The sequence below is a fragment of the Lepus europaeus genome, chromosome 2 (genome assembly GCF_033115175.1).
Source record: "Lepus europaeus isolate LE1 chromosome 2, mLepTim1.pri, whole genome shotgun sequence".
Lineage (NCBI taxonomy): Eukaryota > Metazoa > Chordata > Mammalia > Lagomorpha > Leporidae > Lepus > Lepus europaeus.
In genome coordinates, this window is record NC_084828.1 from 90,843,634 (window position 1) to 90,860,542 (window position 16,909).

Consider the following 16,909-nt stretch of genomic DNA (forward strand, 5'->3'; position numbering starts at 1 on the left):
ATCTTTTGCATTTCATTTTTTAAGTTTCCAGTATCATTTATTTCTGCTCTGATTCTTATTATTTCTCACCTGTGAATTTTGGATTTGGTTTTTGTTTTTCTAAGACCTTGAGATGCATTATTAGATTGCTTATATGAGACCCACTTTTTTACATTTACATTTAAATGTAAGCACATAACCACTATAAACTTCCCTCTTAAACTGCTTTGCTGTATCCCACAGGTTTTTATGTGTTATGTTTTCATTTTCATTTGTTTCAAGACATTTTTAATTTCCTTTTTAATTTCTTCAATGATCCATTGGTCATTCAGAAGTATGTTTTTAATTCCCATGTATTTGTAAATTTTATATTCTTATTAATTTCTAGTTTTATTCCTTTGTGATATAATACATGATATGATTTCAATCTTTTTAAATATACTGAGACTTGATTTGTGGCCCAATATACATTCTATCTTAGAAAATGTTCCATGTGCTGATGAGAAGTATATATATTCTGTAGCTGTTGGGTGAACTATTCTATAAATATCTGCTAGGTTCATTTGTTCAATAGTATGGATCAATTTTAATGTATCTTTGTTGACTTTCTGTATGGATTAGGTATTCATTCATGATAATGGAGTGTTGAAGTCCTCCACTATTATTGTATTACAGTCTCTCCTTTTTTTCTTTTTAAGATTTATTTATTTATTTGAAAGGCAGAGTTACAGAGAAGCAGAGAGAGAGAGAGAGAGAGAGAGAGAGTCAGTCTTCCATTTGCTGGTTCACTCCCCAGATGGCTCAACAGCCAGAGTTGGGCCAATCAGAAGCCAGGCCATAGCAGAGGGCTGGATTGGAAGTTGAACAGCTGGGACTCAAACTGGTGCCCATATTGGGATGCTGGCATTGCAGGCAGTGGCTTTACCTGCTATGCCACAGCACTAGCCCTCTCTTTCTTTTTATGTCTAATGATATTTGCTGTTTATATCTGGGTGGTCTTGTGTTATATATGTGTGTATGTGTTTATGATTTATCAACGTATATATTTATTTTTATAGTTTTTGATTTAAAGTCTGTTTTATCTGATATGTGTATAGCTACTTCCACTTTATTTTTGTTTCCATGGTATGCCTTTTTCCAATTCTTTACTTTCAGTATATGTGTATTTTTATCCACTAAGTAAGTTTCTTTTAGATAGCATATAGTTGGGTCTTTTTTTTTTTTTTAAACATTCAGTCAACCTATATCTTTTGACTAGGGAATTTAATCTATTTACATTCAAGGTTAATTACTGATAAGAACTAAGCACGGTCATTTTGTTGAATGGTTACTGATTGTATTCTGGTAGTGAATTTAGTAGTGTCGTTTGTTTTCATAAATGTGTACTTCTAATGTAGGCCTCCGTTCATGATTTTTTGTAAGGCTGTTCTGGGATGGTAGTTTCTCTGTTCTTTCTTGTTTGGGGAATTCTTTATTCCGCCTTTACCTCTAAAGGATAGCTTCCTTGGATATAATATTCTTGGTTGGGAGGTTTTTTTCTTTCAAGACCTTGAATATCATTCTAGTCTCTTCTGACCTGTAGAGTTTCTGTTGAGAAGTCTGCTATTAGTCTAATTGGTTTTCCTTTACATGTAACTTGACTTTTTTTCTTATTGTCTTTAGGATTCTCTCCTTGTCCTTAATTTTAGACAACTTGATTACAATATACCTTGGAGAAGATCTTTTTTTGCTTGGTATCCCTTGATCTTCTTCTATCTGGATGCTTATATCTCTTTCAAGACTTGGGAGGTTTTCAACTATGATTCTGTCTAGTAGGTTCTCATTGACTTTGTTCCTCCTCCTCTCTTTCAGGCATCCCAATAATACAAAGACCAGTTTGCTCTATGGTAACCTCTGTGTTGCACAGGCTTTCTTTATTCTTTTAAATTCTTTTCTCTTTATTTTTGTCTGGGTTATTCTGCAATTTTGTCCTCCAGATACATGTTCTCTTGTATCTCATTGAGTTTCTTTATGATCATTAGTTTGAATTATTTTTCAAGTATTCCATAATTTCCTTCAGATCAAGATCTATTTCTGGAGCACTATTTTGTTATCTTGGAGGTGTCAGGTTTCCTTTCTTCTTGTTTCCTGTGTTCCTACATTGATGCCTACATATCTGGCATAAGTCTGGTCCTTCCCTTCCTTCCTCCCCTTCCTTCTCTCTTCCTCCTCCCCTTCTTCTTGTTAATGGAGTAGCTTTCACTGGAAAAGACTCTTTTACTTAGAATGTGAGGTAATACTTGGGTTGTTGATTTGGCTTTGGTTCTAGGTGAGCCCAGAAATGTAACTGCTGGGTAATCAGTGTTAGCAGTATCTATCAGAGCAACAGTTGTCTAGGCTGTGGCAGCTAGTAGAGGTAGTAGTGTGACTTTGAAGTGGACATGAGCTTCCAAAAGTGAATATCTTTACTCCCCAGAGTGTTGGATGTTATTCGCAGTCGGGCTTTTGATGGTTGTAGTCACATTCTGCTGCTTTCAGACACAATGGAGATGTCCCCTTGTCTTGCCAGGCAAGCATGAGTTATACTGAGGCTTGCGGCAACAATCACTATGGCCCTTGGACTGTTTGATATAGGTAAGACTTTCCCAAGGTCATGACACTTCCTGTTTACCTCTTCCCAGCAAGATGGCTTCCCCTATCAGGGGAACTGGAGAAGTAGCTGTGGATGGTGTCAGTGGACGGCATGCTTGTTTCTCTTGAAAGAAGCCGGTTACAGCAGGAATGGTAATAAGGTACAGAGAACAAAGTGGCCCCTCCGATAATATGGGACATTTTCTTTACCTAGCTGGGAAACAGGCCTGAGCCTGTATGAGTATGATAATGAAAGAGACAGAAAGAATTTTGTTGATTTGTCAGGAGAAGGGCAGGCTCTGGTGCCAAAGCCACACAGAAGGCCAGTGGCTAGAGTTGTCTGTGAGCAGTCTTGGGAGTACAGTGACATACACCAACATAGTACATATTCTCTGTCCTGTAAAAAGTCCCAAGCAATGGGAGGAAAGGGAGATAAGAAGGCAGGATGAACTCACCACACAAGAAACACTTTTACTAAAGGACTTTGTATAAACTTTCCAATGGATATAGAACCCCCAGATCACTTTGATAAGCCCCTCCTGGCTGCTTCTCCAGGGGCTTTTTCTCTGCTCTTTCCAATAAAATTCTTTTGCTTCATTGTCTTCTCAGTTTCTTCCTCTGCCTCATACTTAGATATGAACCCCCAGGAACTTGATGTATCCATGAGAGAGTCACTGTACTGTTTGCAGGTTTTGGCACTTCCTTACTCAAGTTCTTCCCTTGGTCAGTCTCCTTGGTTCTAATATTTTATCTATTTTAGAACCCTTTTCCTGGCAATACCATTTCCCTGGCTAGGGCACTGGGTTAGGAGCAGCGCAACATAGAGGCAGCATGATTTGTTTATCTTGCTCTCTGCTGTTTTTCTTTTTCTTTCTTACAGATTTATTTTATTTAATTGAAAGGCAGAGCTACCTACCTACACACATACACACACACACACAGAGAGAGAGAGAGAGAGAGAGAGAGAGAGAGAGAGAAAGAGAAACATCTTCCAACCACTGGTTTAACTCCCCAAATGGCTGCAACAGCCAGGGCTGGGCCACCCTCCACTACTTGCCTAGGTGCATTAGCAGAGTGATGGATTGGAAGCTGAGAGCTGGGACTCATCTGGAACCCATATGGGATGCTAGCCCTGCAGGTGGAAGCTTAGCCCTTTATGCCACAGTGTTGGTACCTCTGTGCTCCTGTCACTTCTCTCCTGAAGCTTTTTCTCAGAAAAGTTTCTGGAATGTGGTTCTTCCCCTGTTCTGAAACTTTTTCCTGGCTAAGGTGGGCGAGATTCTCTCATTGAACAATCTGGATTCCAAACAGTATTTCTCAATATCACTGACAATCCCTAACATTTTTTTTTTTTACACACAACATATTAAAAAGTTGCAAATATAGGCTGTGGGCCCATCTGTATCTTCTGGAAATTGGGGGTTGCATTGGTGAAAGTATGAAATGAGATATGATTTGAAATGGACATAGATAAGAACTGAAGAGATAAAAAAAAGACTGCAATTTTTTTCATGGTGACGGTTTTAAGATTAATGATGTTAAAATTTACCTATTTGTACTGAGACTTAATAGAAAATAATGATAGTAATCTAATACTTTGCAGAGCACTCTATGGTTGTCAAAGCATTTTTACATACATTATACTCTATATGTACATATTAATTTTCCTGGCAGCACCCAAAAGCACCCAAAAGGCATCTGTATGGTTGCAATCTAAATAAATATGAATTAAGCAGCAGATCAATTGATTGCTATGAAAGAAAAACTAAAAGGATCATGGTATAACTGGAGCAGTAATCAGAGTTGCTATAATTGATATTTTATGCAAGAAGCTTATATTCAGTGGCAAAAAATTGCTTTGGACTACCTGATTATCTTTGAATCTGGGTCGCTGGTAATGAAATAAACAAGTTTTTCGGATCAATTGTAAATTTTCTTTTTCTCAAATCTATTGGAATTGTATATTTTGAAGAAAGAAGTATTTTTGCTCACAACTTATCCACAAGCCTTCCTCAAACAGAATGACTTATTCCTCTAGGATGAAATTTCTTTAGTCCAATTTACCCATGCTAGGAACAATTATCTGCATATCTTTGGGGGCTACTAAACTGTGGTCCCCAAGGATAGGACTGGACTTTGATCCATCGGTGAGTCTCTAGAAACAACCACTCAACTGGTGCAGAAAGAGGAAATTCAGCCTTCCCCCCACAAAGTGAAGTATCTGCCATTTTTCTCTATAAAAATATATAGCTTGGTCACTATGTTTAATCTCAAGGTCCTTCCTCTTTGGAAAGATATGAACTGTATTCTCACTGAGTAAGGAGGCTTTCCTACCCACTGGTCTCATTTCTATGATGGGAGAAAGCAATGTGAAGGTACGGGAGGTGGTCACCCAGTTCCTCGGTCTATAGTTCTGGGAGGATCCAAAATTCCAGGTCTTTTATTTCTTGGCTCAGCTCAATGAGTGGACCATAATAATAATAAAAATAAATTGGGTGGAAAAAGCTTTTGATTCTTAAAGTTACTATGCCTTAAGTGCTTATCATGCGCCAAGCCCTGTTAAGCACTTTACAAGCTGACATTATTTCCTACTGACAGCAGCAGTACGAGAAAGTACTTCCATCATTTCATTTCAAGGGTCAGAGAGGGATACTCTTAGTCATTTGTATCCCAGCACATTTCTACAATCAAGAAAAGGATGATGGTTACATAAATAGATGACCATAGTATTCCTGATAAGAAAGCACAGACAGTGGGATGCATTCTCAATTCACAAAAAGGGTCAGGGATTCTTCATTACATTGGAACTAACTAGGAATACAAAAAGGGTTCTTGCATAGGCTGGAGAAAGCAGTCTACATATTTGTGCATCTGTTTATTCACTTATATAGAATATTTTATTGTACCAATTATTTAAGGTTTTGCTGTAAAATTTCATGTTTGTGTGTGTGTATTTTTTTCATTGCTAGCCAGATTGTGGTCAGTGCTATCTATAGCAGTTTACAGAATTCTATCAAACACAGAGAAAGAGATGTAAATTAAAACATGGGGATACAGAGGGTTGAAGTCAGAGAAATCTCCTCAGGGGAGATGATAATTGAGTCTGGCCTTTAAGAATGACTGACAGGTATATGAAAAAGTGCTCAACATCACTAATCAGAGAAATATATGTCAAAACCACAATGAGATATCATCTCATTCCAGTAAGAATAACTATTAGCAAAAGCACAAAAGATAACAAGTACTGGTGAGAAAGTGGAGGCAACGAAACACTTTCATCCTGTTGGTGGGAATGTAATTAGTGTTATTATAGACAACAGTATGGAGGTTCCTCAAAAATTAACCATAACAGTGGGGTAGCTGATTGATAGGTACCCAAAATATGGAATGAACTGAAGAGTGCATCAAAAATGTATATACATAATGGAATACTTTTCATAACAGGATAGAATCCTGTCATTTGCAGCAATATGGGTAAACCGGGAGGTTCATAAGGCTAAGTAAAAGAAGCTGGGCATAGAAAGATAAATGTTGCATGATTTCACTCATTTTGGAATCTAAAAATGCTGACGTCATAAAATTAGGATAGAATAGTGGTTACCAGGGGGTTGGGGAACATGGTGGACATGGAGAGATTGGTGGACGGGGACAATGTCACAGCTAGACAGGAGGAACAAGAACTTGTGTTTTATTACAAAAAAAGTGATAACTGAAAATAGGTAGAAGAGGATTTTGATTTCTCTTCACAAAGAAGTGACAGATAGGATCTTAGGTTATCTATTACTCAACTGAGTTTATCAATACACAGTCAATAAAGATATTGAGACATCATACTATACCCCAAAGAGATGTATACCTCTTATTTGTCAATTTAAAAATAATAAAGATGATCACTTAAGTGAGAAACTGCATGTGTAAATACATGTGTCCAGGAGCTGAGCTGTAATCTGAAATGACATCTGTGGAAGAGTTCACACCAAGAGGCTAGAGTACACAAGGTAGTTAGAGAGGAGATGGCCCATTTGCAAGGTCTCAAGTTTCTGCACTTTGAGTATCAAACTTCTGGACTACTATTTTTGAAACTTTGCTAATGGGCCATTCCTTACATTCCCTCTGCTAGGAATCTCCTTGTTTTCCACTTAACCCACTCTTTGCATTTTGCTTTCATAAAACCTGCTGGGACGCTAGAGCCAAGTAATCTCTCCTGAATCTGACAGTGCAAGCCCTAACTTGTGCCTGTCTCATGGCATTTGGCCCTCTCTGCCATTATGTCTGCACACACTGTCTGCCTTCCTCTTGGCAAGTTTCTTGCCGACAGGGACTCCTCTCTGTTAAAATATCAGAACCATTTCTCTCCCGTATCTCTCTCCATCAGCACTTGGCACAGTAATTGGCACAGAGCAGGTTCTTTGTAGATGTAAGTGGAAATGAATCAAAATAAATAAAAATTTCCCTAAAAGCTCACAGAGGGAGACTCATTCAGAAGAGTCAAAAGCAATGCCCAAAAGATTTGTTTGGGGAAAGAGGCTGTATCCCTTGGTCTACCCTCTCCTTGCAATGCCCACTCTGTTCTAGGCTTTAGCTGCTTTGTGTTCTAGTACTTTCAAGGCTCAGAAAGTTCTGTAAAACGTTTGCATTTTCCTCTGGGAACTAGAGAAATGATCAAAAAGCTTCCCTTGCTACATATCTGTCAATCATGCAGACAACCTTATTTTTAAAAAATAATTTATATTTTAACATGCGTTGGACTAGTGATGGGGATAGCTGGGGCTTGAGATTTTTTTTCCTTTTCAGTTGCTCAAGTCTGCTTTTTTGGAGCTTTCAGACCCACACACTTATGTCACTAGTCGCAAGTCTCTAATTATGCTCCCCACCCCTAGAAATGAAAGATAAATGGCATGGATATAAACTTACATTTGTCAGAATTGATTTCCTGTTTTAATTGAGGGGTGTAATTTATCAGTCTTTTCCAGCAACAGAAACATGTGTGCTCTGATTATATCTATCAGTCTTTCTTGGATTAGTGTAACTCTAAGAGAGGAGAGAAGCAGTGATAGAAACACACTCTCTGTTGGTATCTTTTCACTTCCCTTAAATAGATGCAGGTTTTTTTCCACGTGTAATTACATTCTAAAAATATCAATAACGTGAAGAACAATTTATGCTGTGACTGCCCTTTAAAAGTGAGCCTTTCCTTGTCTAATTCAGGTTGAGAATTTCTACCTTTGGGTTTGTTTTCATAAATTCCTTTAGTCTCATGTCTTTTGGTGAGGTTTTCACTTTCTTTGCTTCTTGGAAGGTGGTCAAGGAATTCATTTCTTAAACATGAGTCTCAGGTCACCAAACTGCTCGTGGAAAGTACCTCCTGGTTGTTGCCAGTCAATAGAGTGGTGAAAACTTAACCCATAAGACAGCACATTTGGAGGCCATCCCCAAGGAGGTGGGCAATACAAGCTTCCCCTCATCGGTAGCCTTACAAAATATTCTCAAAGCCAGTGCCCAGCAAATTTAAGCCAGAAACCTTTGTGTCAACCATTCACAGATCCCACCAGAGCATTCACATAGCCCTTAAAACTATATAATTTTATTCATAAAAATTCTATCTATACTAGAGGAAAGAGGGACATATTTTTCCTGGTCCATGAGAGTAAGCGGCCCTGATCTGGGGGCTCTACTTTCTATGTGTCTTCTAGAGATGGCACAAGACTGCCTTTATTCACTTTATTAGAAAATGTCAAGAGAAAAAGAAGACCTGGGTAAGGGGAGAGGCCTGAATAGTTCAACAATGGCATGCCACTGCCTCTGAAGGTAAGAGAGAGGCCTATACCAGGAAGAGTTTTGCGAGTATTCTCCACAACCTCCTACCTGTAGAGTGGCAGGGACGTGGAGGTGAGCTCTAGATAGAACCCTGGGTTGTCACAGTTCACAGAGCTTTCAGGGAGGGCTTGGTCTAGTGACAAAGTTGAAGAGCTCTGAGAGATTGAGCAATTTGCTTAATGTCACATATCTTGTTCATGTTTAGCACAGGATTCTGCCACTTTATAACATGCACACTCTGTTTACACAATTAGAATCACACAGATGCAATGGGCACGCCTCAGGTAAGCCCTGAGCAGAAGCTAGACTGGAAGACCACAGGGATAGCCTGGCAGTGAGAATAGACACAAAGTAGGTTGCCTACTTGTGAAAGTCCTCGATGCAATGAATGAGCCCACCGGCGTCCACAGTGAAGGGGATCCCATCCAGGCTGCGGTGGCACATCACACAGGTGAAGCAGTGAGGGTGATAGGCCTTCCCCGTGGCACGGAGGATTCGCTCCATGATGGGCTTAGAGCATACATTGCATCGCTCCAGGGTGTTCTATGGAGAGAAAGAAAAAAATATCAATGTTAGGCTGGGACTCAAGAAGCTATGTGGGTGTGACAAGTATTTTCACAAAACACATTGACTCATGAACGTGTCATGGTACTCTGTAGGGAGGAAGAGTATTATAGATGAAGGGACCTCAAAAAGCGAGAAGTGTATACCATGATAAAAACTATACCTGGATTTCAAAATACTTTTGCACTACAGTAAACATACCTATTAATGCTACTTTCCATGAACTTTTTGAAGTTCACTCAAATCTTTATTAAAAAGAGAAGGAAAGAGAACTAGATGGGTCAAGTGGCTTTTGTAAGGTCAGCCAGGGAGAAGGTAGCTAATCCAGGAGTGAGGACATATGTTTCCTGACTCCTACCCTTGTTCATTTCCACTGCAGTCAGTGTGATGGTACACATTTCTGTAAAATCTTTCATAGTGCATATTTGTTTTAATTATAACCTATTTTTCCCTTGTGGTGAAGGCAGCCATAGATAGCATGTAAACAAATGGATACAATTGTGTTGCAGTAAGATTTTATTTACCAAAATGGTTAGTAGACTGGTTTTGACCCATGCCCCTGAACCTTAACACCAGGTAGGACACTTCATTATTACTCCTAAAACTTGATTTATCATTAAAGACTTAGTGGGATCACCAAGGTCCCTAATTTTTTAGAGAGTGGTCTGGCTGATGCTAACCAAGGCAGAGCATGCTAGCTATAGAACACAAATCAGAATTTGACATAATCATTGAAGCTTCTGAGCATTTAAAGCCCTGATTTAAATACCTACTCTGAATTTAGGATCCATAAACTCTTGATAGAAATCTTGAACATAAGGGGGTTTGAAAAGTAATTGAAAAATTTAATTTATCTAACATTATTTTTTTAAAAATTGTTTTTCTATTTATTAGAGAGTGCAATACAATATATGGATATCTACTGGGCCAGTTTGAAGCAAGGAGCCTGGAACTCAATCTAAGTCTCCCATGTGGTTGGCAAGTACCCAACCAATTGAGCTGTTGCCTGCTGCCTTCCAGGGTGCATGTTAGCATGAAGCTAGAATTATGAGTACAGCCATGAATGGAACCCAGGTGCACTGATATGGGATCTGGGTGTCCCAAGTGGCATTTTACCTGCTATACCACATGCCCTCCTAATTTCCTTAACTTTAGAAATATGCTAAGCTTTAAGAAAGTGCCACCCTTTAAAAGATTTCCATTAAGTGACTTGGGACCCAGGATTTCATTCTTCCTGTGAATCCCATGCAATGTACCACCAAACTTTGTGGCCTGGCTCATGGAGTTTCAGTTTGGAAAAACCTAGGATGGGGCAGATGTATTCTTATAGTGAGAACCTTTGAATGCCTGTGAGGCAAGATGTGCCTGTATGTACCTAACTGGTGTTCTGATGTGACTTAAAGCAATGGCTTCTGAATTTCCTCCACTAGTTGCATTTCTCCTCCTGTTATTTACTCCCAAACTGACCCAGTATCTCCTTTCCAAAAAACACAGATGTGACAAAATACCTTTCCTGGTAACAAAAATGTCATGGCACTGTGATGTTCAAAGAGATAATTCCTTACATAAAACTCAACTTCCCTCTCTAGGCTTAGCTTCTAGCACCCCAGGCTGTTCACTCTTGTTGAAACCTGTGAGAAACATCCATACTTCTGTGCCTTGGCCAATGCACAGACGAAATGCATTTTGCCATTTTGCCATTCCAAGGCACAGGTCAGAGGCAGTGCAGCCTTCCTCGATGGCCCCAGTCTTTCCCATTCCTGAACACTTCTCTTACAACATTCACAGTGTGCACTTCATTGAAATGATCTGTGCATATGTTTATTTCCTTTACTGTAACTTCATTAAGGGAAAGAAGTGAGGCTGAAGAATGTATTTTTCTGTCCCATATTGCAATGGAATAAAAATAAGCCGGGGATAAATGTGTGCAAAAGAATGAATGAAGGAATACTGTTTACATCCCACCCTGGCAGCACAGTGCTGGCCTGACTCCCTGGCTCTGGAATCCATTCCAAGATGAATTGGTAAATCCATCATCATCCTCCCCTAAAACTGTGGTTGCCTGAGGTTCTGAAATTGCTTAGCATGCCTCTGGTCACAGTCTAAACTCATGGAAACTATTAACCTATTTTCTTCCCCCATTCTGAAGTGGTGAAATTAAAATAGCAGACACGCATAGGATGAGAGTCTGGCGATGATGACGAAGACGGTCTGGCACAGGAGGGCCCTACTGCTTTTCTACCCGGACGAGTTGAGCTAATGCGGCTGGAAATTGTCTTCCCAGGCCTTGTGTTTTGCTCCTTTGTGGGTTTTAACTTTTTTTTTTTAAGACTGCTCTGTAATGGAGTTGAACAAACCAGAAAATACTTGACCAGAAAATGTTTTTGTTTGCACTGAGGCTTGGCTGCAAGATTCAGCTCATTTACTGAAACCTAGCAGCAACGAATAAGGTTTAGTCAAGTTTCTAAGGAAAAGAGTTTATAGTCTATGGAAACTCTGTTCAAAGAACAGGTAATATGAACAAACTACTGCAAAGGAAAATGATGTAAAATATATCCAGAATGAGGTTGTTATAAAATGCCCCCAAATCAGGAAATGAATGTTGTAGTCTCTTAGCAGCTTGGGCTAGTAAATGATGGAAGGCACATTTTTTAGTCTCTGTTGGGGACACAGAAACATACAACACACCTTAAGACCTCACAGTGTTGGGGAGGAGGGTGCTACAGTCCCATTTCTCAGGTGAGCACAAACTTGAACTGACAAGTTGGACTTGGAATTCATGAGGGGCAGGTAGGAGTAATACTCCCATTTCTTGATTCCCAGTAATTCCCAGAGGGAGCTGACAAATTCATGATGGTGTTGCACAGAGCGGAAGTTGCTAGAGGAGGAATATGAATTGTCCTTTTGGCTTTGGCAATATTGGGACAGTGTTGGGGGGTGTAGCAGGTGAATCCACCACTTTCAGCATCGGCATCCCATATGAGCACAGGTTCAAGTTTCAGCTGCTCCACTTCCAATCCAGCTCCATGCTTAATGTGCTTGGAAAAGCAGCGGAAGATGGCCCAAGAACTTGGATCCCTGCCACTCATGTGGGAGACAGAGTCACAGTTCCAGATTCCTAGCTTTGGCTTGGCCTAGCTCCAGTCATTGTGGCCATTTGGGAAGTGAACTAGTGGATGGATGACCCCTCCGTTATCGTTCTGCCTTCCTCTCTCTCTCTGTAATTCTGCCTTTCAAATATATAAATAAATCTTTAAAAATCTATATAAATCCACTGTATAATTTTTTTCTTCCTATACCTCAGTTTTCTCAACTGTAAAATGAAGATTAATTCCAACTCTGCAATTTTATCCCACTCTGTGATATATCAGAATTAATAACACGAGGAAAGGTCAATGCTCCCATGATTAGAGATATAGAAACAACTGGATAATCCTTTATTGGGAGTTTGAAAAAGGAGCTCATCTGTTAGAAACCTGGACTACATTACTCTACTCTGTCTCCTCAATTATAATTTGAGAAACTGCCAGTGATAGAATTTCAAGCACCATAGTTGGAGATCTTTGTACCTTCTTACACGTGGTTCTTTTTAAGCCAGACAAAAAGGTATACTCCTAAAAATATAAACATTAAGCTTTTCTGAAGTGATAAATGGTTAATAAAAATTCAGTTTTGAAGGAAATAGAAAGTCTTCAATCAAGTAAGAAGAAGGATCTCCCTAAGTGTGTCTCTTAAAGTCACGCCTTGCACATGGACTAGGGCTGCCATGCTGGATAGACAGGGAGACAGGGACAAGAGGAAGAGTACTTTCCAGCTTAAGAATGTTCCACTTCAGTGGAGCACTTTGCAACCTGGCTCCTGATCCATCTCCACTGCTCTACCCTCTGGATGATACATTCTAGCCATGACACTGGGCTCTGTGCCATATCCTTAACAAGTGACATTATTTGACAAGCCAAGACTACCTCCCACCTTTTAATTTATCTAGATAATGCCCATTCATTCTTAAAGTGAAGCTCACATGTCATTCCTAATTCTCTGTTATGCTATGAGCAAAATAAGTCATCTCCTGCACTCCCATAAGATTGATGACACTTCTCTTATGACATGAATACAATGTACTTGACTTAGTGGTTTATGTCAACCTCCATGACCAGAATAACTCCTCCCTCCCTACAAGGAATCAAAGTTAGAGGTTTAGTTTCCTTAGACAGATTCTGAAACAGAGATTGGAATACTTGAAGATATAAAAGAGTATCCTTGAACCACCTGGGGAGCTGTAGGAAGTACCTGGGCAGAAAGACAAGCTGAACTATGGTTGTAACAAAGGCCTTTCTGTATGCCATATTTCTTCATGCTGGAGGGTAAGACCTTATATCTCTACATCTACAATCAATAGATATGGGCTGTCTCCAAAAAGAAGGGTGATCTTGGGCAACCAGGTCCCCTTCACTTGAAGGTAGTTACCAGGAAGGGACTCAACTAGTTGCCCATCAACACTTCCAGCAGTTGAGGGAATAAGAACCTCACTCTTACAGATGGGTCAGGGTAGCACATCAAAGCACCCACAACGTTGAACATCCTTGGCCCGGGCCTACATAACTCACAACATACAGTGAGGAACTGCTTACCAGCTGTGAGGAGCCTTATAGACTAAGCATAACAAAGAATCTAAGCATATTATTATTTTGTACTGTTTGAGGATCTGTTTTCAGAAAATGCTTTAGGCAGTTACTCCACTGAAAGTATGGCTGAAATGAGAAGATGTTAAGAGTATCAGGAAAAAAGAGAGTAGCAAGAAATTAGCTGTTGAAATGCACAGCTTACAAACTTTTCTGAAATGATTGGCAATACATTGTGATTAAAAAACAAGAAGTTGGGGCTGACATTATGGTGTAGTGGGTAACACCACTGCCTGCTACACCAGTATCCTATGATGTTGCTCCCATCTCTGATCCAGCTCCCTGATAATGCACTTGGGAAAGCAGCAGAAGATGGCCAAGTATGTGGGCTGCTATACCCACATGGGAGATCTGGAAGAAGCTCTTGGCTTTGGCCAGGCACAACACTGGCTGTTGTGGCCATTTGGAGAGTGAACCAGAGAATGGAAGGATCTCTCTCTAACTATGCCCTTTAAATAAATAAATAAATCTTAAAGAAGTTAAATGATATAAAAAATAAACTAAAAAAATCTAAACTCCCCAATGCAACTGTTTTTAAATTAGAGCTACAATCTGGTTGTATCATTTATATCCTTGGATATTGCAGAAATAACTTTTCTAATTCACAGAAGAGCTGGAGGAACTAGATGAATATTAATGAACTATACACGTAACAAACTACTAGTGAGGTGATAAAGAAAATAGACTATTACTATAATTTGTATATTACATACGCATATAAAAGTATTCAATGTTAAGTATTTTAAATAAAGAGACATAAGTGAAGATTCAGATCATAAAGTTATTGTTGCCACTTAGAAATGTTAAAATTTTCATTTCAAAAATGTGATCTTAGATTTAGTCTTTACTTTTTCTAGGTACAAAAGCAACACTGCAAACTAGGAAGGACTCTTGGAAAGAATAAGGGGTGACATCTCATGTTCTAGATACAGTTTTGATCTTGTTAAGACAAAGTATTAGATCTTGAAAAGTCCTTAGAAGTTACTCTGGCACAGGAATTTTTAACTCTCCATTCTTGCTTCCTATTTGTTCAAGCAAACAATTTATTATTAAGGAAGCATACCCAAAAGAGTTCCAAGTCACTTCTGGATAAAGAGAGTAAAAGGATGAGCCTGTGGGGGACCCATAATGTACACTTTCAAAACCACGACTCCAGTCCAAAGACCACTTTTTCAAGGCGTGGATAGCAAAAGCCAACCAGAGGAAGCCACAGAGTTAGAACACATGTCCCTGACTTCACAGTACAGTGAGAATCCCTCTGCTACATCACATTACATTCATTCTGCATTGTAGCAGACAAACTATATCGCAAATAGAAGGCATTCAGGCTTACTACCTTGAAACCTACTGAGATCTTAAGATAGTTTGTCTCCCAAACTTCTACAGAGAAAGATTAAAAAAACCTCATTGTTAGGTCTCTGGCATTTATAACAGTGCTTGCATAATATTGATGTTTCACAGACACTGGCTAGATGGTGAATTAATAAACATTGAGTTAAGTACTTAATATAAAATAGTCATTTTATTTAACCATGAATAATAATTCTCTAGTCCCAAGCCAAGTGGCCAGTTAAGACACAATATATTTCAGGGGCCGGTATTGTGGCATAGTGAGTAAAGCCTCTGCCCGCAGTACAGGCATCCCATATGGATGCTGGTTTGAGTTCTGTCTCTCTATTTCTGATCCAGTTGTCTGCTAATGCCCTGGGAAAGCACTAAAAGAAGGCCCAAGTGCTTGGGCCCCCGCACCCACGTGGGAGACAGGATGAATCTCCTGGCTTTTGGCATCAAACCACCCCAGCCCCGATTGCTGTGGTCCTTTAGGGGAGTGACCCAGTGGATGGAAGATTCTCTCTCCTCTCTCTCTCTCTGTCTCTGTCTCTCTCTGTAATTCTGTCTTTCAAATAAACAAATCTTAAAAAAAAAAAAAAAGACATGTCTTTCAAGTGCACCATATTTGTAAGGATTAGGGGCTGTGGGGGGTTTCAGAGCCCTGAAGTGTTTGTCTTGGGCCAGTGTGCTGAATGAATTCCAGCCATTATTATCTGCATGAACTGTGAAGTGCAAAAAGCAGATTGGTTCAAGTGCAGTTGTTCTCAACAGAATGGCAATGTGGTACCATGAAAAGAATAGGGCTATGACTCAGCACATTTCTCTCGAAATGCCAGTGCCATTATTTGAATTTAAACACAAATTGCGTATTCCTTATCTGAAATACTTGGATGAGAAGTGTTTTAGATTTCAGGTTCTTTTTTTGATTTTGGAATATTTGCATATATATAATGAGTTATCTTAGAGAAAGGATCCAAGTCTAAACATAACATCCATATATGTTTCACATATACCTTAAATCTGTAGCCTAAAGGTAATTTTATACAATATTTTATTGAGCCTGCATTTTGAGCCATCGCACGAAGTCAAGTGGGGCACTTGTATTTGTTGTGTCACGTCAGTGCTCAAAAGGTTTTGATTTTCCAGTATGTCAGAGACAGCTGTACTTGTATGCTTATTGCAGCACTATTCACAACAGCTAGGACACGGACTCCATCTAGGTGTCTGCTGATGGATGGCAAGAAAAATGACAGCTATGGAACACAAAACTGGGAATTCAACAGAGAAGTTCAACTTTCCTTTTTTAATTCTTCATTTCTGACAACTTTTTGAGCACAACTCTTTGCATCCAGTACTTATATTGCCTCAGCTCTTACATATTCACTTTAAACAAATTTTTCATATGACCCTCTGAAGAGCAAAGCTGCCTCTCCATTTATTCTAACATGGCAGAAAGCTAAAAGAGGGGAATAAAGTATTCAATGTATTGCGTAGGAGAGAGGAAGGCAAAGAAGACAAAGACACCATCCTTGCTTTAGAAATTTCCAACATAGAGAGAGAGGCAGACATTCTATAAACAACTGATCCAAAGCATTATAGAGGCATGAGTAATGCATGATGGAGACAGAACAGAGAAGTTATTTACGAATCGAGAGAGCAGGCAAGATTCTGGGGGTTTATGACACTAGAAATCTATTCTAAGTGGGATTTGATATAGCAGTTAAAAAAAGTGCTTTAACATGTTGTGGAATTTTAACACACTTTGGAATTGATGTTTTATAACAGAGTCTTTGTTATTCAATCCTTTTGGAGAGGAGTCTCAGGCCTGCCATGAAACAAAATTCATTTCACAGGTATAATGTTGTAATAAAATTACATATTGGGCAGCATTGGTAAAGGGCAGCTCACTATTGTTTGACATGAAC

The 16,909-nt window shown here is 39.3% G+C and overlaps 1 protein-coding gene across 11 annotated transcripts in view; it reads right to left on the reverse strand.

The window, feature by feature from the left end:
• The window catches only part of LPP (LIM domain containing preferred translocation partner in lipoma), a 742,983-nt gene that overhangs the window by 31,130 nt on the left and 694,944 nt on the right, over positions 1 to 16,909 (reverse strand). For all 11 annotated transcript variants that reach the window (XM_062210203.1, XM_062210206.1, XM_062210207.1 and 8 more), the window contains one exon: positions 8,771 to 8,949. In XM_062210203.1, the coding sequence (XP_062066187.1) occupies positions 8,771 to 8,949 (179 nt within the window). The remainder of the gene's footprint in view (positions 1 to 8,770; positions 8,950 to 16,909) is intronic.